This window comes from Helianthus annuus, chromosome 13 (assembly GCF_002127325.2).
Source record: "Helianthus annuus cultivar XRQ/B chromosome 13, HanXRQr2.0-SUNRISE, whole genome shotgun sequence".
NCBI classification, from domain to species: Eukaryota; Viridiplantae; Streptophyta; class Magnoliopsida; order Asterales; family Asteraceae; genus Helianthus; species Helianthus annuus.
In genome coordinates, this window is record NC_035445.2 from 59,330,973 (window position 1) to 59,358,341 (window position 27,369).

General features: G+C 39.0%; 2 protein-coding genes across 2 annotated transcripts; one reads left to right on the top strand and one right to left on the bottom strand.

Annotated features, from left to right (window-relative positions):
• Window positions 1–10,410: 10,410 nt before the first annotated feature.
• LOC110898024 (repetitive proline-rich cell wall protein 1) lies at window positions 10,411–11,929 on the bottom strand. Its single transcript, XM_022144763.2, has one exon. It carries the CDS (start codon window positions 11,663–11,665, stop codon window positions 10,583–10,585), a length of 1,083 nt encoding a protein of 360 aa, XP_022000455.1. The 5' UTR covers window positions 11,666–11,929; the 3' UTR covers window positions 10,411–10,582.
• A 1,093-nt stretch (window positions 11,930–13,022) lies between these two features.
• Window positions 13,023–15,072, top strand: LOC110900970 (serine/threonine-protein phosphatase 7 long form homolog). Its single transcript, XM_022147825.1, has 4 exons — window positions 13,023–14,008; window positions 14,095–14,182; window positions 14,264–14,710; window positions 14,791–15,072. Exons 1-4 carry the CDS (start codon window positions 13,023–13,025, stop codon window positions 15,070–15,072), a joined length of 1,803 nt encoding a protein of 600 aa, XP_022003517.1.
• Window positions 15,073–27,369: the final 12,297 nt, after the last annotated feature.

Genomic DNA, 27,369 nt, shown 5'->3' on the forward strand with positions numbered 1-27,369 from the left:
TATTCAACAATAATGTACATTTATTTGTTACTATAGTAATAATGGGGACCGCTAAAATGAAAACCACCTCCAGTTGTAAGAACCATGAGAATTACACCGTACGGGGCGAGTTGGACCAAATTTTTTTTTCATAAACGTAGATGCGTGTATTATAAACACATTTGTAAAAAAATTCAAAAAAAAAATGTCGTGTGTGTAGTTTTGAGCACCACAAGTTTGTGTTTACGGGTACCAATTTATTAAAATTTACGGTACCCGTAAACACAAACTTGTGGTGCTAAAAACTACACACACGACATTTTTTTTTGAAATTTTTTTTACAAATGTGTTGATAATACACGCATCTACGTTTATGAAAAAAAATTTTCGTCCAACTCGCCCCGGATCAAAAAGTTCTCATGGTTCTTACAACTGGATGTGGTTTTCATTTTAGCAGTCCCCTAGTAATAATAATTATATATATATATCATATATATTTATATAATAATTATATTTATATATTATGTTATGATACATAAAGAATGTGAAGTAAATTTTTAAATCTCATCCTTATCTTGGGAATGAAACGAAATTAAAAAAAAAACTAATCAAAACATAAAAGTTTCTTTAAAATTTTGGGATGATAATCAGAAGACTTTCAAATCTTAATTGAGAAGGAGTTAATGGCTAAAAATGGTGGTGATGGAGATGAATTGTGGTGGATATATCTAATTCTAATATATTATTTAATAATATAATATTCTCTCTTTCAATTCATTAATATTATTGTTTCTTAATTAATTTTGTTTGAATTAATAGATAAATTAATCATAAAACTATTTAGTTGAAATAATGATTTCACTTCACTTTTCTAAAATATAAACTCAAATCTGAGTGTTACTATTTTAAATATTTTTTTGTGGCGTTGATATGAAATATTAATACATATTATTAAAAAAATAACATAACACTATGTTTCTTAGAGAATAGCAATTATTTTTTTTGAAAGGTAAACATTTCATTTAAATATATTTATACTTGATTTACGCAAAACAAACAAAGTAAATTATATGCTTATCTATTATAAGAAGTAATAAACTCATAGGTTTTCAAATTATGGCTAATTTATATATTTTTAATTATCAATTAAAATTAGATATTAATTAATTAATAATCGCATTAATGAATTGAAAAAGAAAGTGATATGTGGTATTATTTGGATAATGAATTGAAAGAAAAAATGACGTGTGACATTATTTGGATTTTTTTATTAGAATTAGATAATTAACATTAAAAGAATACAATGTAAACTAATTTAGTAAAGTATGTTAACGTAGTTAACCTTTTATTTTGTGCCACGAGCACTGACTTTATACCTTAATCCGTTTTGGTAAGTACACATGATTGTGGTTGTAGTTCCCATGACAGGCTATAGGGTGTGGTCATGAGTCTTATGGTCACCATGACCCTTCACATTAACGTCATGTTATCCACTTCTAATCCGTCATTCAAAACCCTTATCCTAAGGGTGTGGTTATGACCTAAACCACTATTTTTTTATTTTAATTTATTTTTTTAAAAATGGAAAGGAAATATTGAAAAAAGAAGTGAAGGCCCATGGTTGCCATGTTTTAATCCATGCAAACCATGGTGGATGAGTCAAAAAGGTGGTGTAGCAATCCATTAATAATCCTATGTGGTGATTGATGACCAAACCCATGCACCTCACACCCTTCAGCCTTATAATAGAAGTTCTTATTTTTGGAAATTTGTCTTATTGATATGAGGCTATAGAGTGTGGTCATAACTCTCATAACCACCATGATCTTTCACGTGAGCACCATGTCACCCACGTCTAATCCATCATCTAAAACCATTACCTTAAAGGTGTGGTAATGACCCAAACCACTATACCCTTATTTATTTTAATTTATCTTTGTCTAAAGAAAAAAAAGAAAATGATTTCTTAAAAATGGAAAGGAGGACCATTGTTGATATAATTTAATCTATACAAATCATGATGGATCAAACAAGAGGATGGTGTTGGTGTAGGCTTTCATTCATGTTCCTACATGGCGAATTGTATCCCAACCATTACCCCTCATTCTTTATTCTAATACTTCTTTTTTGTTACACATAATAAATGTTATATAGACATACCAAAATCCAAATATTATGCACCTTCATTGCTTATTTAAAAAGACCAAGACAACTAGAGTTCAGATACATAGAAATAGAAGTACTCCAACCCGTGACTAAATATGCCATAATTTGTCAACCCTTCAAGTTGGCTCAGCCAATCGAGAAGCATGTAATGATTCTTGAAATTGCGGTTCAAAAAAAAAAAAAAAATGATTCTTGAAAGAATTAGTTTTTAATTAGTTAAATAAATTTATAACTGATGGATATCGGTGTGTAGATTCTTTCCAGCTGGATAAGGATGCGTACAATCAATCAAACACATTATCCATTAAAGAAATGACAAATCTTTAAAAGACTACTATGCAACTCCTCTTTGTAATATACATACCGATTTTCATGATCGAAAGTAAGCAACATTAAGAAATATTTCTTACTCAGATCTGTCATTAACTAATAATTAAAACAGTTCACATGGTAGTTATCCACTTATCATGTCTCTCGTCTTCGTCTCCATCTCCATATGTAACCATCCAACATAGAAAAAAACAAACAAAACTCATTCAGACACATGTTTATAATATTTGATAATGTTAAATGAAGTAACATCATGTGTTGAGGATTTTAACGTAATCGGGATTTACTTCAAAACAAATAAGAAATCATAGTTAAGGGTACTTGGGGTACCCACTGATTTCCCATCGGTGACCCCTCTTGCCGAGCTAGGTGAGCACCGCCAACATAGCGGTAAGGTAGAGAGAGTGAGTGAAACCGGTGAGGCTTCACCGAAGAGAGGGGGAGGAGAGAGGGATGAGGGGACCAATCAAAAGTTTCCTTTTTTTTTTTTAAAAAAAAAAAAAAAAAAAAAACAATTCACCTAAGAGGGGAGTGCCGCCATCAATTTAGGGTGTTAGGGGAGTTTAAGAGGGGACTTGACGTGGCACACGAGGATTGGTTTGGCGTAAGAGAGAGGACTCACCTCTTAGGTGAGCACCCCTTACACCCTAAGAGACCTGAAGTTCAAGCTTTCAACATTATTATGACTTCACACATAATAATTAAGGAACTCTAAGACATTCGCAATTGATCCTCCATTTCTATCTTTATAATTATACTAAAAATCATTATTTTTCTCTCTTATTTCCGAATAAATAATATTTTTTTATACTTTTGTCGTTAGCTGATCACTCTCCTCCACTCACAACCACTTTTAAAAATATTAAAAAATATAGAGGGTGAACAACGTTTTCTCCAAATTTACTGATGAACAGTAACATTTCTCCCTCCTTCACTCACAACCACTTACAACCATTCTATATAATATAGAGGCCCCACTCACGAACGAACATAACCGAACAAACACGAACGAACGTAACCGAACATATTACCGAACATTCACGAACGCAGTCGAACGAACGAGACCATGTGTTCGTGTTCGTTTGCTAAGCTAACCAAACGAAATATTTTGTTCGTGTTCGTTCGTTAAGCTAATCGAAGGACCATTAACGAACTTTCCACAGAACAGTTCACGAAGTGTTCACTGAACGTTCGATTCGTTTACAGCACTACCCCTAAATAATTAAAACCAAACCATGCTAACCCTAGTTTGAACCATACACTTCCACCTTTGTCTTTTGCATACTAACGCCTCCAGTCACAAGAAATATAATTGCTAAGTCCAAAATTGAACACCATTAATGTAGCTATTGGTTTTATAATAAAATCTGTCTCGCATGAGAGAGTGAGGGTTTGAGCCTTGCCCCTCTTGATTTTTATTTTTATTTTTTTTGTTACATATTTATATTTGGACCACATCCTTGGGTCCCAACTCCAGATCTTCGTTCGCCATACACACTTTGGATCCTTGCTCTGGATCCCATACAACCCAACTCATATTTGGATCTCATCTAGACTCTCCTCCGGCCCAACGATTTTCACAGGCCATAAGCTATACTCTATTTAACCCAAACGAATTGAATATATTTCTGTCTTTTATATTGGCAAGATAGCATTTTACCCCTCATTTAGCTGACAATTTTAACGGGGGTTAAGAATTTGGATGAAACCGGCATATTTTGAAAACGCCCGGGATGGAAATAGCAAGAATTTTCTTTGTTTTTTTTTTTTTTTTCCTAAAGTGGCAATTTTCCCTAAACCAAAGGAACGAAAATGAAAATGGCATATCACTCATTTGAAGTCGTCAATGGTAAATAAATGTATAATTATAGTCTATAGAATTATATCAAGTTAGAGATATATAACTACAAACAATTAAAGTAATTATGTTGAACTAGAGAAATAATAATTACGTTACATTTTACAAGTAGTGTAATGTGCATGTGCGACACCATTGTAACCCACCCAATACAATATATAATCTCCGGTTCATACAAATAGTGTAATGTGTATGTGCGGCACCATTGTAACCCATCCAATACAATAATCTATCAATACAATATATAATCTCCGGTTCAATTTGTATCAAAACCACAACCTTGCCGGAAGCAACCACAGATATGGTGGCATCCTCGTCACCGCCATTCTATCAAAACCCCTTTCCTTTCATGCAATTTTTTTATTTTTTTTCCTTTATTGTTGCAACCAGTTCTAGTGCGTTGCCACTCCATCTCCACACACCCCGGTGTCCATACACTTATAGGATTTGTTGAATCAACCTATAATTAATGGAACCCAAGGGATGTTGGATACAACGCGACGCTACGCTACGCTACCTTTAGATTTCCTGTAACACCCCGTGTATTCGAATGTCAAAGTCAAAGTCAAAGTCAAAGTCCAAGTCAACTTTGACTTCTTTGACTATTAGTGTATTTTATATTTTATTTGTATTATGTGGAGTAAGTGTTGTCAATCAAGGAATCGAAGTAACCGAATGTTAAATCGACGCGAACCGATTTACGACTGTGAATAATAGGAAGTAACAATGAGATAAAGTTAATCAATCAATAATCAAGCTAATCGAATCATCAATCGAACTCGAAACTCGAACTATTCGAATTTGGTGTTATATTACGTGTGTGTGTGCCTTATGTGTTACCTGTGCGTGCTTACTTTATGTTTTGTGTGGTATTCAATCGAATCAATCGAAACGCGAATCGAAACTCGAAACTCAATCGAACTCAATCGAAATCGAATCATGATAGTTAGTGGAAAAGAGGTTACGCGAGATATAGAGGCTTGTATGTAGATATAGTGGTTGGGACTAGAAGTAATTTGAATAGGAAACTCTATCGTACTCGTATCGTCTTCAATCGAAATCGAAATATCAGAAATCGACGCACCGAACGTTCGAACCAGGCTGTGGATCGATCAGGCTATCAGCCGATCGAACAGCCCAGCCGATCGGACGGACTGTCCGATCGAGCAGGCTGTCCGATCGGGATGCCTGGCCGATCGGCCAGCCCTTTCCTCTTTTGGAGCCTATAAATAGGCCTGTCATTGTCATTCTTTCCACTTTTGGAAACTCTCTGACCGACCAGCTCGTGCTCCTCCTCTTTTCTCAGATTTCTTCCGATCCCGGTAAGTTTTCATGCTAAATCTTGTACTTTCTTGATCAATACACACTCCTACACCTTTCTATCTTTCAAATCTTGATTTCTAACCGTGAAATCATCAAGATCTAAGCATTCTAGGATGATGTCATCATGGGGTTCTTCAAGAACTTCATGTTTTGGCCTCATTCCACCAAGAATCACTTGGATCTAGCCGATTTCCACATAAATAAACTAAGATCTATCACAGATCTGAACATTCACATGGTGTGAAGGATTGAAAGAAGGATTTCCAACTTTCTTTCAACTCTTTTACACTCAATGCCTTCAAACCGGTAGAAACGGAGCTTGAGTCAACCCACCAATCATTCTAATGGATGAGTGGTTCAAGATTCGGATTCTACTTACGAGGTTCACCGATTTCGGGATAAACGTTGAACTACCGTTCCGAACAGTTCACCGGCCGGACTTGGGTGATTCCTGTCCGAACGGGAGAAACAAGTAAGAACGAAGGTTCCATGGTTCAGCTCGTTGTCAAACTACCTCAATATAACGTCAAATAATCAGAACAGCCAAGTGTTAGACGAACAGGCCTACCAGGTCAGGATGCTGACCGAACGGTTAGGCTGTTCGAACGGACAGCCCAACCGATCGGACATGTCAGCCGATCGACCAGGCCAGCCGATCGGCTAGCATATGGCCCCACAATTTGACAATTTCAGGAAGTATGGTATTGAACGAAGTAATGTCCGATCGAACGACTGATTGGTAAACATTACTCTTCGGATCATGAGATACTATGCTTCAACACTTAATCGATTTTCAACTCGTTCGACGTATTGGAGTGCCACCCGATCGAACATGTTGTCCGATCAGGTGACATCCCACTGAGGACCCACTTTTGAAGTTCCTAACCGATCGGCTAAGCCGACCGATCGAACAGGCTGTTCGATCGATCGACCTGAAAGGTAAGGACACTTCAGTGTTCTCAAATACTACAACGAAAACTTCAAAAGGTCAAGCCATCATACACAAACACATCCTACTCAAAGGAAGAAACAATCCACTCGAACAGGCCAGCCGATCGAACAGGCTGTCCGAACGGACTGTCTAACCGAATGAACAACCTACTGTTCAATCGACCAGGCTGTTCGATCCATCATCACTTGTTTCCATTCTACATGTTACTCATCGTTATGCTATCGAACTATTCAGGCTAACCCTACTCTCAAGCGCTCCCTTCAATCCATCAATCAATCGCTGTGAGTATACTCGATCCCTTTTTGCTTTTAGCACTTTTGGGTGTTACATACGTTACTTATTTCAAAACACAAACAAACACACTACAAAATTATTTGAACGCTAACCGATTCGCATGTATTACGTGACTAAATGAATGCTTGTTGTTATGTTTACACGTGGAATGCTGTCTACCTGCCTTAACGACGTAGTACTATAGTTTGGACTCAGCACCCGTTCACACGGGGGTTGTTAAGGACAATTACTTGCATGGATTACGGCGAACTGTCTCGGACAGTCAACCCGCAGTCATTGGTATCGATAGATCCATGTCGATAATTAACATGCTTGGTTTCCTCTGTGTACGTGCTGGTTATGCGTAAACTATTCGAACTCTATTATGCTATTATTAAACTTGTATGCTCACCTTTACATTTATGTATTGATTGTATTTTAACGTATGTGACAGGTGTTTAAGGTGTTTACTTGCTAGGGAAGCGAGGCTAGAATAAAGCTCTAGAGCCCCCCAACAAATAGTTGTCTGGAGTCAACAGAATAGGGGTCTTTAGAACAACAAACAATATTTATTTATTTATATTTAAATATGAGTTGTCGGAACAGAATATTTGACTGGTTGTTATCTGTAATAATTTGTTTTACTATTTGGGATACGGTATGGGACGTATTATTTAAACTAAATAGTAATGATAGTTGTTGTGGAAACTTCTGGACAATCTGTTTCGCTCAGTGCCATGCCCCGATGATACCGCCATCGGTTGGGGTGTGACATTTCCACCACTATACGATAGAGGCTTCACTATACAACGATGGCTCACTTAGTGTGAAAGTTGATGTTTTAGGTGAACGGTGTAGAAAAGTCGCCACCACAGGTCACTCAAGATAGCCAACAATGGTCAGCGACAGACATCCCGACATGGTGAACTAGCAATTAGGGAGAAAACCCTAGTTTCTATGCAGTTCTTGCATCACCAATAGTTTTTGCATGGTCAACTAATGGAGTTTACGCCTGACTTAACTTGATGAAATTTTCTCAAGGTTCACTTGTCGCATGCAATTATGATTCTTGCATGGTAGGAATTTCGCATGGTCAAGTTTTCACATTGGGTTATGAGATCTAAAAATAGTTCACATGGTGTAGTTTTCGCCTATGGATTTTTTCGCATAGGAGGGTTTAGAAAAGAAGAAGAAGACAAAACCTTGATGATTCAAACAAAAACAAAACATATTCTTATGCTTCAAATTTTACATTTTAAGCTACATTCTCTCTGGCGTTTAGCTTGTGGGGCATATTTGACTAGTGTAATGTTAATGATAATTTAGGGTCATGATTGTAACATCGTCCTCTATACATGTGACACATAATGTAAACTGTAACACAACATTATCAATATAAATCATATCCTTGGTCTTAATTTGGTATTAGAGATAGGAGCTCAACTTGTTGGAAACAACCCTAGATGGGCGCCAGCGACGCAACTGCCGTTTCATTTAAAACTCCTTTCCTTTCATCCTTTCTTTACTAACTTTCGCTTTCTTTTATTGTTCCAACCGGATCCAGTATGCCATCATCTCTCACATCGTCAGATAATCCATTGCGACCACACAACCACCACCACTAAAACCTTGATCTTTCATCGTTATTTCCCTTCCAGTAAACCCTACAACACGCCGCTTCCACAACAAATAGCTTCTGCTCCATCTCTACATCACCTGACTGTTTAAGTTTCACATATACAACCTTTACGTGGAACCCTAGCCGTCACATACTGATGTCCGATAATCAAGATCACTCGAGTTCGGGTCAAGCCGCAAAGAAAAATGCAACAACAATATTTATGTTTAATTAGTTTATTAAATGGGTCAAACTAGTTTATGTTTTATTTATTATTTTCTGTTTGGGCCAGAGGCCACAAAACAATAGTCCAAGTCAGTAAACTTTGAGTCCAGTGAAGTTATTAGGTCAAGAAGTTGGGCCTCATGTATGCGAACAAGTGTGATGATTGAAATAACCGCACATACAGTTATTATGGGAACAGACGTGTCTCTCCCTTGATCGACACACCCATTCATCATACCTGTTCGACACATCTAAATAGGGTTCCAACTTCCAGTTTCAAGTGTCTGTATGCAAGTCTGTAATGCAAGATTCTGATTATTAAAGTTCTGTTTGTTCAAGTCTGTTACGATTAGTTTAATTCTGCAATTCGGTTTGTTTTTATTCAATTGTTATCATGAAGACAACTTGGTGCGAAGTGTGTTACGATTACGTTTATGATTGCCATCATACTCGTTCCCGCGCTCAACGATCCTGGGAACCCGAAAGTCCTGATACCAACACATACAACATGATGCCTTATGCCACCTTATCACCACCATCGGAGCACACAAAGGTTTTGTTCTTCATCTTGCCATCGCTATACAACATTGGCCTTTTGGAACCCAAGCATCATATTGAAGGTTTCCATGTGATTAATTATTCCCAACGAAAGAATCTTGCGAAAACTTCATCATCAGACTTGGACCTTTACCAGCACCAAAATGTTCAGAAACCTGCCACGCAATATGTTAACATCACACGAGAAATCATGTTATGTGAGAAGTCAGGCTATAGCTGATGCAAGGTGTCATGCGGGAATTAAAGGTCACTCGAAAAGTACGTATATTTCATGCGAACTCCCGAAAGTTACAATGCTTTTATCCTGCGAATGTTGCAGGCGAAGAGTTGTAGATTTAGCCAAAAGTGGTCGACCGCCCGAAGAAGCGAATGGGGGACAAAACCCAATTGTGTTTTCTGCTATAGTTTTTACATGTTGGAATCCTGCCCGCGCTTAACTTGTTTAGGAATATTAGTGTATAATATTGTAAACTATATATAACACCATTGTAACCGAAAATAACAATATATCAATACAATACAATATTAAATCTATGGTTTAGTTGTCTTGATGGAGTAGGTAAAATCGGTGTCATTCTGTCGATTAAGAATAAAGGGAAAATGTTTCTTTAAAATTGGAGCGGTTGATGTTGTTGGGTTTTAATCTTGACTTGTTGGTTTCTATTATTAGTTTTATTAATAAGTATTTTATGTTATTTATTAGGTAGAATTGGTATACTAGTTTGACCGTATATTAATGAAGTATACTAGCAAGATCAGACGAGAATAATAAGTTGGCAAGGAAGTATACTAGCAAGATCTGACGAGAATAATAAGTTGGCAAGACGATTCGAATTCATTCTTTCTTGCTTTATTCGAATCGTCTTGACGACAGATGTAACTTCAGTTTCTAATTGCATGTCTAAATGGACATCATTTCTTTGCCTTGGTTTTATCAATTTCTAGCTTCTTGCTAGTACGTTTAGCCATTATCCTGTTGTTAAAAAAAAAAGCCAATTACAATACTTGGTTTATTTGTTACGGATTTAATTGAAATAGTTAACTCTCTTTTATAGATAAATCCCTTTTTAATGTTAATGACATATTTATACAAACGAGGTATTACTATATTAGATATCACATGAAAGATAGGTAAAAATACATTAACTACAATAGCATAAAAGCTATAATATTACATAAACGAGCAACAACTAATAACTAGTTCAATCATCATCCTCAATAATGATACCTAGCAACGTGCATGCTGCCCTAGCTAGCTACATAACACAACCTTGTTGTATTTTTATTATATTTATTTAAATTAAACTAGAGGTGGACACACAAAACCAGGTGGAGGGGTCATCCCACAAGTTACCAAGGCTTGGAGAGCAAGTGGAATCAAAATATTTAGGTTAAGAAGCTTAAGCCTTATGGTAGTGCAAAGACACACTGCTGCTTCTAGCTCAAGCAACCCTTTAAGCACTGGGCAACACTCATTTTCCACTGGATCCCCTAACCCTATATGCACCAATCCCCCTAGCACATCTACACATGCCCCTAACTTTAGTGCATCTATTGGACATGTTGGCATAACACCACCACCACCACCACCTCCACCTCCCCCTCCTCCTCCTTTGCCTCCACTTCCACCTCCTCCTTTACCACCACCACCTCCTTTTCCACCACTGCCACCACCAGGGGGAGTGTACGGTGGATAGGAAGAAGAAGGTGGAGGGGGCATCACAATGGGTGGTAAGACAGGTGGTGGTAAGATAGGTGGCGGTAAGACGGGCGGTGGTACTATGACCGGAGGGGGCATCACTATAGGTGGGAGAACAATAGGTGGTTTAGTAGGTGGTGGATGTACGATGGGTGGGAGAACAATAGGAGGTTTAGTAGGTGGAGGATGCACGATGGGTGGTAGAACAATAGGTGGTTTAGTAGGTGGTGGATGTACGATGGGTGGGAGAACAATAGGCGGTTTAGTAGGTGGAGGATGCACGATGGGTGGTAGAACAATAGGTGGTTTAGTAGGTGGAGGATGTACAATGGGTGGAAGCACAATAGGCGGTCTAGTAACCGGTGGTGGATGTACGATGGGTGGTAGAACAATAGGCGGTTTAGTAGGCGGTCTAGTAACCGGTGGTGGATGTACTATGGGTGGAAGAACAATAGGAGGTCTAGTAGGTGGAGGATGTACTATGGGTGGGAGAACTATAGGTGGTCTTCTCTTGGGTGGCTTAGTTTTGGGTGGAGAACCCTTACCACATCCACCATGGTGTGGTGGTTTGTGGTGAGGTGGGCTACATGATGGACAGTTTTGGCAACCGAAAACCAAAGGTGGTAAGGCACTTGACATGAAGATCAAGAAGATGTAGAACATGGCTGAGATCTTGGAACCCATGATTAGGGTTGTTTGGAAACTGGAAAGTGTGTTTTGTGTTTTTAGGGTTGTTTTGTGTTGAAATGAGTTTTATAGAAGAGTTGATATATACAACCCGTGAGTTTAGAAGTGATGATGCGGAGAAACACTTCGTAGAATCAGAACAAGTCATCAACCTACAACTGTGAAGGTCAGGAATCGAAAGTGGAGATTTTGTAACTTTGTTGGAATTGCGAACTACGAAGCCAGTCCGTGAAGGTCTTAGAATCCGTGAAGTTGGTTGTTACTATCCATTGATTTCAGAAGCAGTAGTCGTGTGCATGCTTCCAAGAAAGCTTCGTATTTTGTAAATAAGTGGAATCCTTATCATCTTTAGCCTACCTTGCGATATATAACTTATTGGCTATGATTTATAACATGAAATATATCTCCAAATCCTAGTTTAATTAGTTAAGTTTTGTTTTCGTCCTGACATTTATCTAAATTAACAATTTGTGTAGCAACCTCTAATTCTTAACATATCGTAACTTATGGTTTTTAAAAGTTTAACCATATTCGTCTTCTTACAAACTCCACCTATTTTTATGTTGGATGGAAGCACATTCTAGTCCATTTAGACCTATGAACTATTTATATAATTTTAAGTGGCAAAAAATTGAATTTTTTGCAGAAATGAGTGGTCTACAAGAAAAAAGAGTGTAATTAGGTGAAGTTGAAATATGTTATCAGATTTAGGTAGGTTGTGAAATGAAATAGAGACCTTCTACCATTTTTCTGCAAAAAAACAGAAGTTCTGCCAAAAGCTGTCAATCATGTACAAGATCTCAGGTTGAAACAGCGACCTTGTGAAGGTCGCTGTTTGAAGTCACAATCTTTAACAAGGTCGCAAATTCATGTCACAATCTTCATAAAGGTCGCGGATTCATCTCCCAATCTTCCTAAAGGTCGCAGATTCATCTCCCAAGCTTGTTAAAGGTCGCAGATTCATCTCCCAAGCTTGTTAAAGGTCGCTGATTCATCTCCCAAGCATGTATAAGGTCGCTGTTTTGTTTCTCAACTTTATTAAAGGTCGCAGATTTGAACCACAAGCTTAATAAAGGTCGAAGTTTTGTCTCGCAACTTTATTAAAGTATGGCAGATTCATGTACAGTCTTTGTAAATATGGCAAACGTTGCAGAATTTATTCAGCTTTCGGATGGTAGTGTATAGGTGCATGTTTGAGGTTTTTGTCCATTTGTTGCATGAAATGTGAGTGGTAAATGTGAAGGTGATATGACTTGACCCTAGCTCTCACATGATATGAAATAAAACCTGCTAATTTGAATAGTTGTGTGTAAGAGAATCCAACTGTAGTGTAAGAAAAATTTCTGCAAACACCATGAATTCGAAAATTAAGGCACAGAGTGAAGTATTTACATATGAACATAAAGCAAAGGAGTTGAGATACATTTTCAATATCAAACTCAATCCTTTCATTAACGAAAAAAATTCAGTCAAGTTTTATCAACCGAAGATGAATTTTGAATGTCATCCTGGTCCGATGAATGCATCAGTGTTGTTCTTGGGCAACAATCACCGTGCGTTTGAGGTGTTTAAAAATCCAACAGCGTATGATCAGCCATTAGATGTTAGACGATCAGATCGAACGTTCTGGCAATATATGAAAGAAAATCCGGTTAGTGGAAGGGTAGAAGGTTTAATACATTCAGCAGGATTCAGCGGGATACTGCAAGTTGGGTACAAGTATGTTGACCACGCGTTAATAACTGCGTTGGTTGAGAGATGGAGGCCAGAAACTCACACGTTTCACCTTCCTTTTGGAGAAACGACCGTGACATTACAGGATGTCAACGTGTTGTGGGGGCTACCGAGAGATGGGTTGCCTATTTCTGGGGCTGACACTGGTATGTCGATGTATACTGTACGAGACAAGTGTCAAACGGTGTTGGGGTTTACCCCTTACGAAGGTCATGTGAGGGGCAAAAGGGTTAGGTCCTCCCGAGTTTTAGCACAAATAACGTCATCCAATTTTTCTGAAAATGAAGCATCAGATGAAGATTGCATTTTTCGTGCACGTCAAATAATATTTTATTTGATAGGGTGCACAATCTTTCCTGATAATGCAAACAACCTGATTGATGTCAAATTTTTAGAATTTCTGGTAGACTTGCCCGCATGTTCGGGATATAGTTGGGGCGGTGCTGTGTTAGCACACCTTTACAAAAACCTTTGTAATGCTACAGCACCTAATGCTATAGCCATTACTGGCCCAGTTGCGCTTCTACAAGTGTGGGCTTGGGAGAGGATTCGTTGTGTTGCTCCTGCTGTTGCCCGGTTCCAGTACAATGCCCCGTTAGCTGCTCGGTAGTGTGAATTGGAACTAATTAAATTTATTATTTTGTATATATATACCTGCTGACTTATGTTATTTTTTTTATTTTTCCTTTTAGGTGGAAGGGAAGCTTAACGTGTACAGATGTTTCCACACAGTGCCTGAGAACATATAGATCTCAGCTGCAATCAATGACCGAGGCAACGGTATGGTTGTTAGTTGTTGACATATAAATTTAAAGTTTGTTTGAACACGTTTCTAATGAATGAATTTTTTTTTTGTTGCAGTTTAATTGGAGACCATACGACGACATTGTCGGTAGACTCCCCGATATATGTCGTAGTGGTATGGGAATTTGGCGGAGTTGTTGCCCTTTGCTATGCTACTCGGTTGTGGAGCATCACTATCCTCAACGAGTGATGAGACAGTTTGGCATGTTCCAGTACATACCTAACCCAATTGCCATAGATCATAATGAGCATGCCAGACTTCATTCCATGAACCGGAGTGGGAAAACCGGCTGGAACTGGTTAAGTCGTCGCGCACCGTATGTTAGTCAGTGGGAGGCACGTCATCAAAACTTGGTGACCGGGGAACTCATGACATCTGTTGGAGTTGCCAATGATTACATGTCGTGGTACATGCAACATACGGTGTTATATGTGTCTAACCCACAGTTGTCAGCTGGCCCTACGAGCGGTTTTCAAGACGAAGGAGTGAGGGTCCAAATGATGGTATATACAAGTTTAAAATTATTGAAAGTTACCTTTTTTAATTTTAGTAAAAAATTAATTATTAATTATTTTTTTTGCAGTCGGAGACGATGGGTCTAATTCACCGATCTGAAGATGTGGACGTTATTCATGGTGCGGCGTATCGGGCCCTTGAGATGTCTAATGTTCCACAATACACACAATATCCGACTCATCTGTCACAGGAGCCGGTGGACCTTGTTTCATATCCTCGTACACAGAGGGTAGGCAGGCCCCGACGTCGTGCTCGTGGTGGTAGAAACGTTGAAGAGGCCGGGACCTCAAATTGGGGCCCAAACTTCGAAACAGGGGGGGATCAGGATCCGGTGGTAACGAAGATGTAAATTTTGCAGTAAACCTTGGTAATACTGATATGGGTGTATCATGGGAGTCAGCGTTGGCTACGGCATGCTCCGAGGGTTTTGACGTCGGTGAGTTATTGAACCCCCAACAGAATGAAATGGGTAACAACAATCAGTTTGTAGACCCAAACATAAGTCAGGCGGGGTTTTTTAGCCCCTCGTCCCATATGATGGACCCCAACACTAGTCTGACAGGGTTTGTTACCCCCGCGTCACAGATGATAACATTTATGCCGGATACCCAAACAGACTATCAGTATTGGCCCCCAAACCAAGGTAACGAAGATCACCGGAACCGTTATGCAGATGGTGATAACGAATTACACATTCATTTTCATTTGCATATACATGAAGGGGAGCCAAACCCTGCAAATGTTGAACGACAACCAAACCGTAACTCTGTTCAGCCACAACCGAACCGTAACACTGCTCATCCACAACCCAACGTTAACTCTGTTCAACCACAACCCAACCGTAACTTTCTTGCACCCCAAACCAACAGTAACCATATTGGTCGACAACCAAACCCTAACAGTGTGCTCCCCTCCACTGAACACCTGCATGCCCCTCCCAGACCTTCACCCCTCAACCAACATCCTCGCCCACCACCATATATTGAACATCCAAATCCTTGGATTGTGCAGAACCCTAACACTGCATCGCCAAGGGTTATAGATCCATACCCGGTATGTAGGTTTGGATGCATCTACCATAGCATGTGCTACCACCAATACGACAGTGATCGTGACTCTAATGCGTTATCAGATGATGCCGTCGTTAGTGATGATCCATGGGAATAATATGACAACTTTGACAGCGACTCTGATACATCCTTTTGATTCCAGATGATGCCGTCGTTAGTGACTTAGGGGTTCCTGTATTGGTAGATGTATTGTGTGTTCGTGAATTCTCCTAAATTAAAATAAACCACGTAATGTACTTTGATGTTTTTATTTAGTGTTTTGTGTTTGTGAATTTTCTTAAATTAATAGTCATAAAAACTCATTTTTTTGGAACACATGTCTTAATTGTTAAATTACACCACCAATTGACAATTCAAACAGAAATACCAAACACAAAACATAGGAGGATACACCTAACAGTTAACATTAAAACCACAAAAAGATACTAACTTAACGTCGGCCACAGGTCTTCCTGTTGTGCCCGGTTTCTCCGCATCTGCTACATCGACGTGCATGGGGTTCATCGTGGTAGTTAACATCCATCTCGTTTTGAATTCTTCTTGAACGAACCCTGCCACGATGTGTTGTGACCCTCGAAGGGTCCCCTTGAATTGTCCAGTCCGCTTCTTCCCACTCATCTTTGTGTCCCAGGGTGAAAAAATGACCGCTATACTGTTCCTGATAGGTGGTGGTGTGGAATATGGAGTGGGTAACGTCATGTGGTTGCTCACCCCTCCAAGCGCAAACTGCGATAGCATGGGAACAAGGGAATCTAAGCATTTGCCATTTCCCGCATGAGCACCGGCTGCGTCCGTATTCAACGGTGTACTCGTTTCCACCGTCATCATTGGTTTCTTCCCTTGAAACCACCGCGTAACGACCTTCTCTGACATCGTAGACGGACATTGATGTTGCATGGCTACGGAATGCAACTTGTTAAACCTGGACCAAATTCGAGGGGGTAGAGGGGTATTGCAGCTGTGGGCCATCTGCGCGTGGCGAGCATACTCTGATACGTCCTTCATGAACGTATAATGAATTAAGGCTTTTACTGGCAAGAGTCTTGCTTCCCGTAAGACATTATTCATAGACTCAGATATGTTCGTCGTAAGGTTACCCCAACGACGGTTTCCGCGGTCATGAACAATAGTCCACTTGCTTTTGTCGATGTCGTTCAGGTAGTTCCAAGCACCCCGATTTAACATCTGCATTTCCCTCACAGCCCAAAGATACTTTCTTCGATGACTTGTGCTCCCGATCATCCAACACAGCTTCCTAAGAGATTTGGTCTTGAACCTACCACTAAAATTGCTTTTGACATGCCGAAGACAATAACGGTGGTAGGCGTTTGGTTCCCTCCAATCCAGAAGGTTCTCCATCGCATTAATTATCCCGGCATGACGGTCTGATAGAACACAAATTCTACTGTTACAGTCTTTGGTGACGTATTCTCTCAAATTTTGGAAAAACCAACACCAACTATGAACCGTCTCTTCGTCAACTAGCGCGTACGCCACTGGCATTATGTAGTTGTTGGCGTTTTTGGTTACCGCAACCAACAACTTACCACGGTACCCTCCTTTCAAGTGTGTGCCGTCCACAGAGATGACAGGCTGGCAAAGATGAAACGCGCGAATAGAAGGACCAAATGCCCAAAAAACATATTTGAATGTTGGATGTCCTGGAGCCGAGTGCTGGTGATGAAACCATGAAACCACCGTACCAGGGTTTCGAGACTGAAGCCGTAACACGTACTTTGGCAGCTCCTGAAAGTTGCTTTCCCAGGTTCCATATATCCTCTCAATTGCCTTTCTTCGTCCACGCCACGCCTTCGTATACGTAACATCGACAGACATCGCTTGCTTTATATGCGTCCTGATGTGTTTCACCTTCAACGCAATGTCTGTACGAATTTGTGGCAGGATGTGTGCAGCGATATCCTTAGATCTAAGGCACCTGTTGTTGTTGCGTACCACCGTGGAATAACAAGTGTGGGCAGGCGCCCAGTTGGTAATTTGCCAAAGGTGTTGGTGTTTCTGTTTTGATGCCGTTGCACGCCATTCACACAAAGGAGCATGAGGGAAAGGGTTTTTAAAATTTTTGTTTCTCGTGTAGCATTTAACTTTGTATAAAGTTGGTTTGCTATCCATCACAAAAATTTCCCTTCCACGGCGAATGTTCCATTCTCGGATAGCAAGGTCCACCTCCTGTTTTGACTTGAAATACATGCCGAGACGTATATGTTTTACTTTTGTATTCCATACGTCCATTGGATTATCTTCATAATCCGGACACATGTAATCCCTAAGTTCCTCGTCCTCGTCTGGGTCGTCATGTGTCGCTGGAATGATAGGCCGCGGCTGAGCCAGGGTCAACTCAGTGTGTTGGTTGACTGCAGCCTCGTCGTCAGAAGTACCATCGTCAGATGGTGGTGCCTCTTCACTTTCAGAACTCTCTTCGGTGCTGCAACTTTCCGAATCATCAAAACCGTCATTATTGTTGTCACCCACCAGAAACTGGGAGGACGGACCTACTATGTTATCAACAGCAGGCATCAAGTGGTGTTCTTGAGTTGTTTGCCCGTTTCCCTCGTCATCTTCATCAGAATCTTGGGTGTCAACAATATTACGTTGTGTAATGTCATGCAGAAGGTTTGTGAAACTCATGTGTTGGACAGGATTGACTGCCTCCCACTGAACATAGATCTCGGCAATGAAGTTGGTTTCCGATACTTGGGCTAAATAGTTCATTGTTTCAATACCATCATCGTTGAAAATTTTTGTTGTCTGAGATATGCCCTGAAACGTGTACCCTAGTAACAATGAAAGGCGCACCGATTCTTTCTGAAGTTGAACATGATTACAGATTGAATCCACCAATTCCTCATACAACGATTTATGTCGCATAAGGAAAGAGGTTGTTAGCATGGATTGGTCAAACTGAACAGCCCCGTTAACAAAGGAAAACACACCGCCCCAATATAGTCTTACAAGGTATGGCCGAAAGGAATCCATGAACTAACAAAGTGAAATGTTAAGATATGATAAGGATGAGTGGGTTGTGTAAGCTGGATTTGGTTTGTTAGGAAATGTTAAGGATGAGTGGGTTGAGAACCTAATACAACCAGTATTTATAGTGTTGGAGTAACAAGATAGTTGGTGGAGCCCACCATCTACTGGATGAATATACATATAATAATATTTTTTAAAAATTCAAAAAAGTAAAAATGGTAGTTCTCTTAAAACAAATTTAAATACATTGAAGTGGTGATTTGTTTCAACTAATCAGTTAGTCGGATTTTATTATTCGTTTGAAGTCTTGGTTCTAATTTTTTTTTTCAACCATCATTGAAATTAGGGTTACAACAAGGCATGATACAAACCCAAATATAAAAAGGTTTACAACATTACAATAGGATCTATCTAACTCGCAAATTACATAAATGTAGTACTATTTTAATTACATAAAGGCAGAAATACAATGTTCACTGCGTACTATTTTAACAAATCATTTCTAATTGCAAGACTGTTTGTCGGGCTTCCAATTAGAAGTAAAATACAGTGAATCCCGTCTCATTTCTTCTTATATCGAGCTTCCTGATGCAACTTTTTATGCGAAGGAAATGAGAGGTCGAAGGTTAAGGATGCTGGAGGATCTCCATGGGGCTGATTCCAACACCAAAACTGGCAGAATAATTTACGGGAGGAGGTGGTAGATGACATATACCTCAGCGTCTGCTAAGTCTTTCATAAGACTCAATAGCGGACGTTGATGCATCCACAGTAGCAGATTTTATTATACTCGTACACGTTACGGGAGGAGATGGTAGATGAGAATAATCTTTCTCATCCACACAAGATCTTCCCACTTCGTATACGAATATTAAAACTGAGAAAAACATCATGACGAATGATCCAAGAGAATCATCATACATTGACCAAATTTTCCAATCGGCAAATATATCAACCAACAATCATTTTTAATAAAGAACATCATACAAACAAAATTTAAATTTCAAAAGTATATTTTTTTAACAAACACAGTATGTTCACAACACACGAATTTGGTGTGCATCTGTTATGTGTAGTATAAATTTCGATTTTCAGAACACATTTAATATCATTCTACGAGCTTCATAAACTTTGTAGTATGAAACAACAACCTTTATTAAGCTTGCCATATGAATCTGCAACCTTTAATAAAGTTGTGGTTCAAAACAGAGACCTTATATAGGCTTGTGAGACAAAACAGCGACCTTATATGGATTTGTGACATCAAACTGCGACCTTTAATAAGGTTTGTACATGAATCTGCGACCTTTAACAACGTTTGTACATGAAACAGCAACCTTTAAGAAGGTTTGTACATGAAACAGCGACCTTCACATGGTTTGTACATCAAACTGCGACCTTTAACAAGCTTGGGAGATGAATCTGCGACCTTTAACAAGCTTGGGAGATGAATCTGCGACCTTTAGGAAGATTGGGAGATGAATCCGCGACCTTTATGAAGACTGTGACATGAATTCGCGACCTTGTTAAAGATTGTGACTTCAAACAGCGACCTTCACAAGGTCGCTGTTTCAACCTGAGATCTTGTACATGATTGGCAGCTTTTGGCAGAACTTCTGTTTTTTTGCAGAAAAATGGTAGAAGGTCTCTATTTAATTTCACAACCTACCTAAATCTGATAACATATTTCAACTTCACCTAATTACACTCTTTTTTTCTTGTAGACCACTCATTTCTGCAAAAAATTCCAAAAAATTAGGCAAGTAATGTGTAAATCCATGTTTGTTTGGTATGAAACAGAATTGTGACAGCGAAAACATTTAAACACACTAGCTTGTCAGTGGCTGCGTTCTAAATTTCAGGACGAAATTTCTTTGAATTTGTGGATAATGTGACACTCAAGTCTTTCCTATACGACTTTCATTTTTATATTGTGGTTTGTGAAGTTATTATGTGAAAGCAATGAATGAAATTACTAAATAATTGTTGTGTGAATTTTGAATGTATATATGTATATGTATGTGAGTGTGAATAATGTTCAAACGAATATAAAATCCAACCGCACAAACTAATATATGCGATTAGATGGACCAACCGCACACTTTCTCTTGGTCTCGTACACTTCCCTCATCTTGGGTTAGCACACTCCCCTGCTTGAAGGACACAAGGATTTTTAAGAAAGTTTAAAATCGACGGCTTAATCATTTTTATGTTTTTCTAATTTTTTTCTTCTTTTTTTTCCAGTTTTTCAACTTTCTGCAGAAATAACACGGGGACGTGTTCGATCAACACAGGGTCGTGTCAGACCTACAATATATGGGAAAAGTTGTTTTCTTGTTACTGGAATAATAACACGGGGCCGTGTTACAGGAGCATGAGGTCGTATCAAACCTTTAGTATCTGGGAACCTAAAAACAGAAACTTTTTCTAGACAGCATAAGGTCGTGCCTACATAGACATGGGACCGTGCTACTCTTCTGATCAGCCATTTTTGTGTTTTTATTCGTAGAAATTCATACAACTCTATATAATTCGCAGAAGATACGAACTAGTGCATGACCTCCACCTCCGACAAAGACATAAAAGTGCCGCTTGAAGAACCCAAGCGCTTTTTAAGGAGAAGAATTCAAGCTAAAAACCGACAAAAAGTCTCAACCCAAAACCTCCCGCAGAAAGTCACACAACTCTGTATAATTCGCAGAAGATACGAATTGGTGCATGACCTCCACCTCCGACAAAGACATAAAAGTGCCACTTGAAGAACCCGAGCGCTTTTTAAGGAGAAGACTTCAAGCTAAAAACCGACAAAAAACCTCAATCCAAAACCTCCTCATGGCGGATCAACGTACTCTCATGGATTACCTACGGCCTACAGCCAGTAATCTTAGAGCCGCTATAAATCCTCCTAATTTCGATGCCAACAACTTTGAGCTTCAGCCATACCTAATCCAAATGCTCCAAAATTCCGCCACCTTTCATGGCCTACCCGATGTAGATCCCCATTAACATATTACCAACTTTTTGGAAATATGTGACACCTTTCGGATCAACGGTGCCTCCAACGATGCTATCCTGATCTGTATGTTCCCATTTCCCCTCAAAGACCGAGCAATACAAATATTTCCCTCCCGCTAAAACCGCCAAACTCATGACGGAGATTAATTCATACTCTCAAGACGACGAGAAATCTTTGTACGAGACATAGGAGATGTTCAAGAAGTTATTAAGGAAGTGTCCGCGTCATAGTCTTGAACGTTGGCAACAAGTGTCCATTTTCTACAATGGACTCTTACCACACATAAGGCAAATCCTTGATTCTTACCCCGGTGGACTCCTTAGGAATCGGTGCCCCGAGGAAATTTATAACCAAATTGAGGAAATTGCTCGAAACAGTTTTCAATGGCACACTCATAGGGGTTCAAAATCCATAGCCCCGGGCGCCCATAAAGTGGACGAAACCACATCTTTACAAGCTCAAATCGAAGCCTTAACTACAAAAATAAAGAAACTTGAACAAAATAAAACGGTTTCGGTTATGGCTTGTGAAGGATGTGGCGGACCACATGAAAACTGGAGGTGTATGAAAGATATGGAAAACCAAATAAAAGTGGTGAATTACCTCAATAACCGTCCACGACCACCGGGATCCCCAAACAACTCCTTCACCCTCGAGTGACGAAATCATCCCAACTTTAGTTGGAGGGAATCGGGAGGTAATAACCAACAAAATCAAAATCAACGATCTAACTTTCAACAACCCCGAAATGAGCAACAAAGTTTCCAACCACAACAAGGAGGAAGAGAAAGACTTGAGGATCTCATCACTCGTCTTTTATCTAAAACTGACAAGAGGTATTTGGAAAAGTTCCTACAAATTGAGGCCAAAATTAGGAACCAACGGGCTTGTATGCAAAATATTGAAAAACAAGTAAGCCAACTTGCCTAAAATTTCTCCGAAAGACCACAAGGAGCCTTTCCTAGTAACACCGAACCAAACCTAAAAGCCCAAATAAATGTTATCAATTTGAGAAACCGGAAGGTAGGACCTGATAATGAACCAACATCACCCCAAACCACTACACAACCCACAAACACACTCATAGCCAATAACCAAGAAAATCTCAACCCCAAAATACCGATCCAACCAAACCACCACTAGTCCCTTATCCTGGTCGTTTACTACGGCAAAAGACCGACGAGCAATTCACCAAGTTTGTAAGCTTACTTAAAAAACTTCACATCAACCTCCCTTTCGTGGAAGTTCTCACATAAATGCCAAAATACTCCAAATTCATGAAAGACATCCTCACTCCTAAAAGGAAGATTGAGTCAATCCAACAAGTCAACTTGAGTGAAGAATGATTAGCGGCACTCCTTAACTCCCCCAAAAGAAGATTGATCCCGGAAGCTTCACCATTCCTTGCTCCATTGGAGGATCACCAATAAGCAACGCGCTTGCCGACCTGGGGGATAGCATCAACCTAATGCATGCCTCTATGTTCAACTGACTCGGACTAGGAAAGCCACATCCTACAAGGATGAGCATACAACTCGCGGACAGGTCGGTAAAATACCCTCAAGGTGTCGTGGAAAATCTCTTGGTCAAGGTTGGGGAATTTGTTTTCCCGAACGACTTTGTGATCCTTGATATGGAGGAAGACACCAAGATCCCACTCATATTAGGAAGGGCATTCCTCGCCACTGCACGGGCAATGGTGGATATGAGTGACGGAAGGCTAACATTGAGGGTAAGTGACAAGGAAATAAAGTTTGAAGTGGGAGAACACGTGAAGGGTGACTCGGTCAACTACATCAAAGCAATAGACTTGAGCCTAGACTACGCCTCAGCCGGTGCAACTTGGGATGCGAGTCATCCCGCTCGGGTAACATTTGATCAACTTTGGGTCTAGCCAAGGACCCTTATAAACATGGTGCACCATGGAGCCATTCGTTGGACTATCCAACAATAAAGTATTTTAAATCATAGTGTAACTTTTAGTTAATAGTTTTATTTTTAAGTTTCCTTCGTGTAGGAATAAAATACACTTAAAAGAAGGATGAAAATGGCCAAACGACAAAATCTTTAAAACAGTAAGTGCAGCAAGAGTCTGTGTAAGGTAAGCACGCCCTCGTGCCTCAAGTCTACGAAAAATAATTTTGATTTTAGAACTTTTACACGGGGTCGTGTCCTATAGGCACACCCCCGTGTTTGTCTTCTAGAAAATTTTCGTTACTGACACTTTTGACATGGGGCCGTGCCTGCCGGTCACGCCCCCGTGTCTGCCTTCTGGAAATTTTCACAGAAGTCATGGTACTAGCACTTTTTACACTGGGTCGTGTCCCCCAGACATGCCCCCGTGTCTAATGTCTGATTTTTTAAAGATTTGTTGTTTTTCACCCACATTAACACATTTAATCATATCTAACCAATTTTGGACAGATTGGGGACAATGTGTAATTTAAGGGTGGGGGGGGGCTTGAATTTGTTTGTTTTAAAACAACTCTTACACAAAACTCTACTTGGAACAGCTAAAACACCCCAAATATTTTTCAAAAATAATTTTTTAGTTTGTTTTGTCTTATTTATAGTTTGAGTTAGAAAACCAAATTCTAAAAGTTCAAGTTTTTACAAGTTTACAACCGATAGCGCCGTGATAAAAAGAACCATATAAGAAAAATTCATACAAAGGCATGGCAATCTTTTTAAAATTTAACTGTATATATGTTTTCACATTTTTACCCTTTTTCTCACAAATTGTGAGTTTTGAGCCTTTACCGGGAATTCAATACCATATCTTTACTAAATGCTCACTTTTCATTTCTTGTGTGAATAGCCCATACGGTTCTTACGAATTTAGAACTTGATAAGACAATACATTCCCGGTTCTTACCGACTAATCCAAGTAAGTACATGATTGAGGCATTAGGACCATAAACCCTTTTTTTCTTTTTCAAGTTTATTTTCTATTTATCTCTCCAGAAAATTTTCCCTTAGTCAACCCTTTTGAGCCTAAACTTTTCATTTCAAAACCCACAAAACACCATTTTGCATAAATCACCCATCACCCAAAACATCTTTTACTTTTACACCCCTTTATTTTAGTAAAATTCGGTTCTTTTAAAATACGCAAAAGTATGTGACTTAATTTTCTTGTGAATATTCTATCAAAAAAAAATATCTAGTTGCATGAAATAAAATAAGCAATCTTATTGCTTATAAGCATTTAGTTGGTACCTAAGTCACAAATAAATTTTCAAAAGAAAACCGACATTTTACGCCTTTAGCCACTTTTCAAATAAAACTACCTTATCCTTAACCAAAAACCTACCCTTTTAAAGTCCTCTTGATATTTACAAAGATTATGTTAAAAAGGATGAGGTTTGATTACTTGTCAAGCATATGGTAGGAGTAAGTTATCAGGATTGAGCATTTCACTTATAGATCTCCGGCCGAGTGTTGAGTGATCAGTTGTGAGGTGTGTGAATTTGTATATAGTTAAATGAAATTTTAAAAGCCATGTTATGCCCAAAAATATTTATTTTTCTTAAAGAGTTCCAAATAAATCATGTCGAATGGGATTATAAATAAAATAAAAACAAGAATAAAAGGAACTTGGATTCCCGAAACTCTACAAACAAGACCCGAAAACTTCTTCTCTACCATTTCATTTGGGTGTGTAAGCAATATTAAAGATTTTTACATAAGGAAAAGCACATATTCAAGTGTGGGGTATTTGATATGCGCCAAATACAACATATAAATTATATCAAATAAGGTAAAAAAAACAACCCTTTTAGTGTTAATGTTGGAAAAAGTGCGTCTCTTTGTATACTTTTAATTTTCAGGATTATAATAGCTTAAATGTACAAAGGGAACAAATTAACGGCAAACACCAGCATGAATACAAAAGAAGGGAAGTTGATAAAATATACCAACCCTCCAAGGTTCACCCCAAGTCCAAAAACAGCAAATCAGAAGACACGCACGGGCCATACCTGCCGGGCATGGGGCTGTGTCCCACCCACGATTCCAGGAAGAAGAAGACAAACAGAAGCAAACAAGAGACACGCTTGCCTAATCTCATACATCACTTGGTGAAGACAAGTCATTTATGTATTACTTTTGATTTCCAATCTTTGGTTATCTTTTTAATTGGGTATGTATTATTGACTTTAATAACTTGTTTTTATATTGAAAGTGAACTTTATTCTATCATATCTTCACGTTTCGTTGATTCACTCATTCGTGTCTTTATGGTCTATATAAAGCGTGTCAGAAGACAAGCACGGGCCATGCCTGCCGGGCATGGGGCTGTGCCCCACCCATGATTCTAGGAAGAAGAAAACAAACAGAAGCAAACAAGAGACACGGGGCTGTGTCTCAAGGACACGGGTCGTGGTCAACTTCCAGATATGCAAATCTTGAAAGTGAACTTTATTCTATCATATCTTCAATTTTGTTGATTCACTCATTCGTGTCTTTATGGTCTACATAAAGCGCGTTAACTGCCTCGAAGGGGGTTAGAAGGGTGGTATGGTAAAGTTCTTGCCTCGTTCAGTGTATAGATCCTGCGAGGACTTGATTCAAGCTTATTAGGACTTCCTTTTAGGCAGTTATCATCAAATCGGGGGAAGTAAGAATGACTTGAATCCCTTATAAATAAATTACTATTAAAACTTTAAATCGGCCTTGAGGGACTGTATTCCTACTGACTCAGACCAATATGGCCAAGGGTAGCGTTGCCTCCAAAAGAGGGACATACCACATTTTGCATTAATAACTTACTTAATTATCTTTCAATATTCTGGCCTTGTGGGGCTGTATCCCTACTGAGTCAGACCAATATGGCTGAGGGTTGTGTTGCCTCCAAAAGATGGACATGCCACTATAACTAAGATACTCTCTTAAAAAAACCCGAAGTACAGAAATCATCAAAGGATACATATATACAAGATGAGTCGGAGCCAAGTGATTCTATCTTGTCTGTTTGTTTCTTAATCTATTTAGCTTATTTATTTTACTTATTAAAAATCTTTCCTTAAAATTTGATTAGATTAGACGTCGACGATATTCCAGTATTAAAAGTAGGGGTGTGCATGGGTCGGTTTGGGTCGGTTTTTACTATTAACCATAACCATAACCGCTAGTTCGGTTATGGAGTTTTGGTAACCATAACCATAACCAAACTTCGGTTACGGTTAATCGGTTATGAAGTCGGTTATGGTTCGGTTTTGGTTAATTTCGGTTAAGTAACCAACCAAGGTTTGAAATAAATAGGGTTGTGCACGATTTGAACTTAGCTTGAGCCTATTTTATAAGATAACGGAGACTAAACTTTTTGGTTAAACTACCGATTTAGAGTTCTTTTTAATAACGCAATTCTCAAACAAAAACAATTATGGCCATAACACCTTAGTTCTTTATCAAAATAAATGGCATCTACATCAAGATCATTTTGTTAGTAACATACTTTTATATTAGGAAAACCCTCTATATGGTTTTCTAAAACACAAATCTATTATATAAAGTTAACATCACAACTTCGGTTCGGTTTCGGTTATATTCGGTTAACGAAAGCTTCATA

What these genes read in the sequence shown, in the direction of transcription:
- LOC110898024 (XM_022144763.2), bottom strand. Translation starts at nt 11,665, where the DNA reads ATGGGTTCCAAGATCTCAGCCATGTTCTACATCTTCTTGATCTTCATG.
- LOC110900970 (XM_022147825.1), top strand. Translation starts at nt 13,023, where the DNA reads ATGAATTCGAAAATTAAGGCACAGAGTGAAGTATTTACATATGAACAT. An exon ending in AATCAATGACCGAGGCAACG is followed by an intron (nt 14,183 to 14,263) that starts GTATGGTTGTTA and finishes TTTTTGTTGCAG; the next exon opens with TTTAATTGGAGACCATACGA. An exon ending in GAGTGAGGGTCCAAATGATG is followed by an intron (nt 14,711 to 14,790) that starts GTATATACAAGT and finishes TTTTTTTTGCAG; the next exon opens with TCGGAGACGATGGGTCTAAT.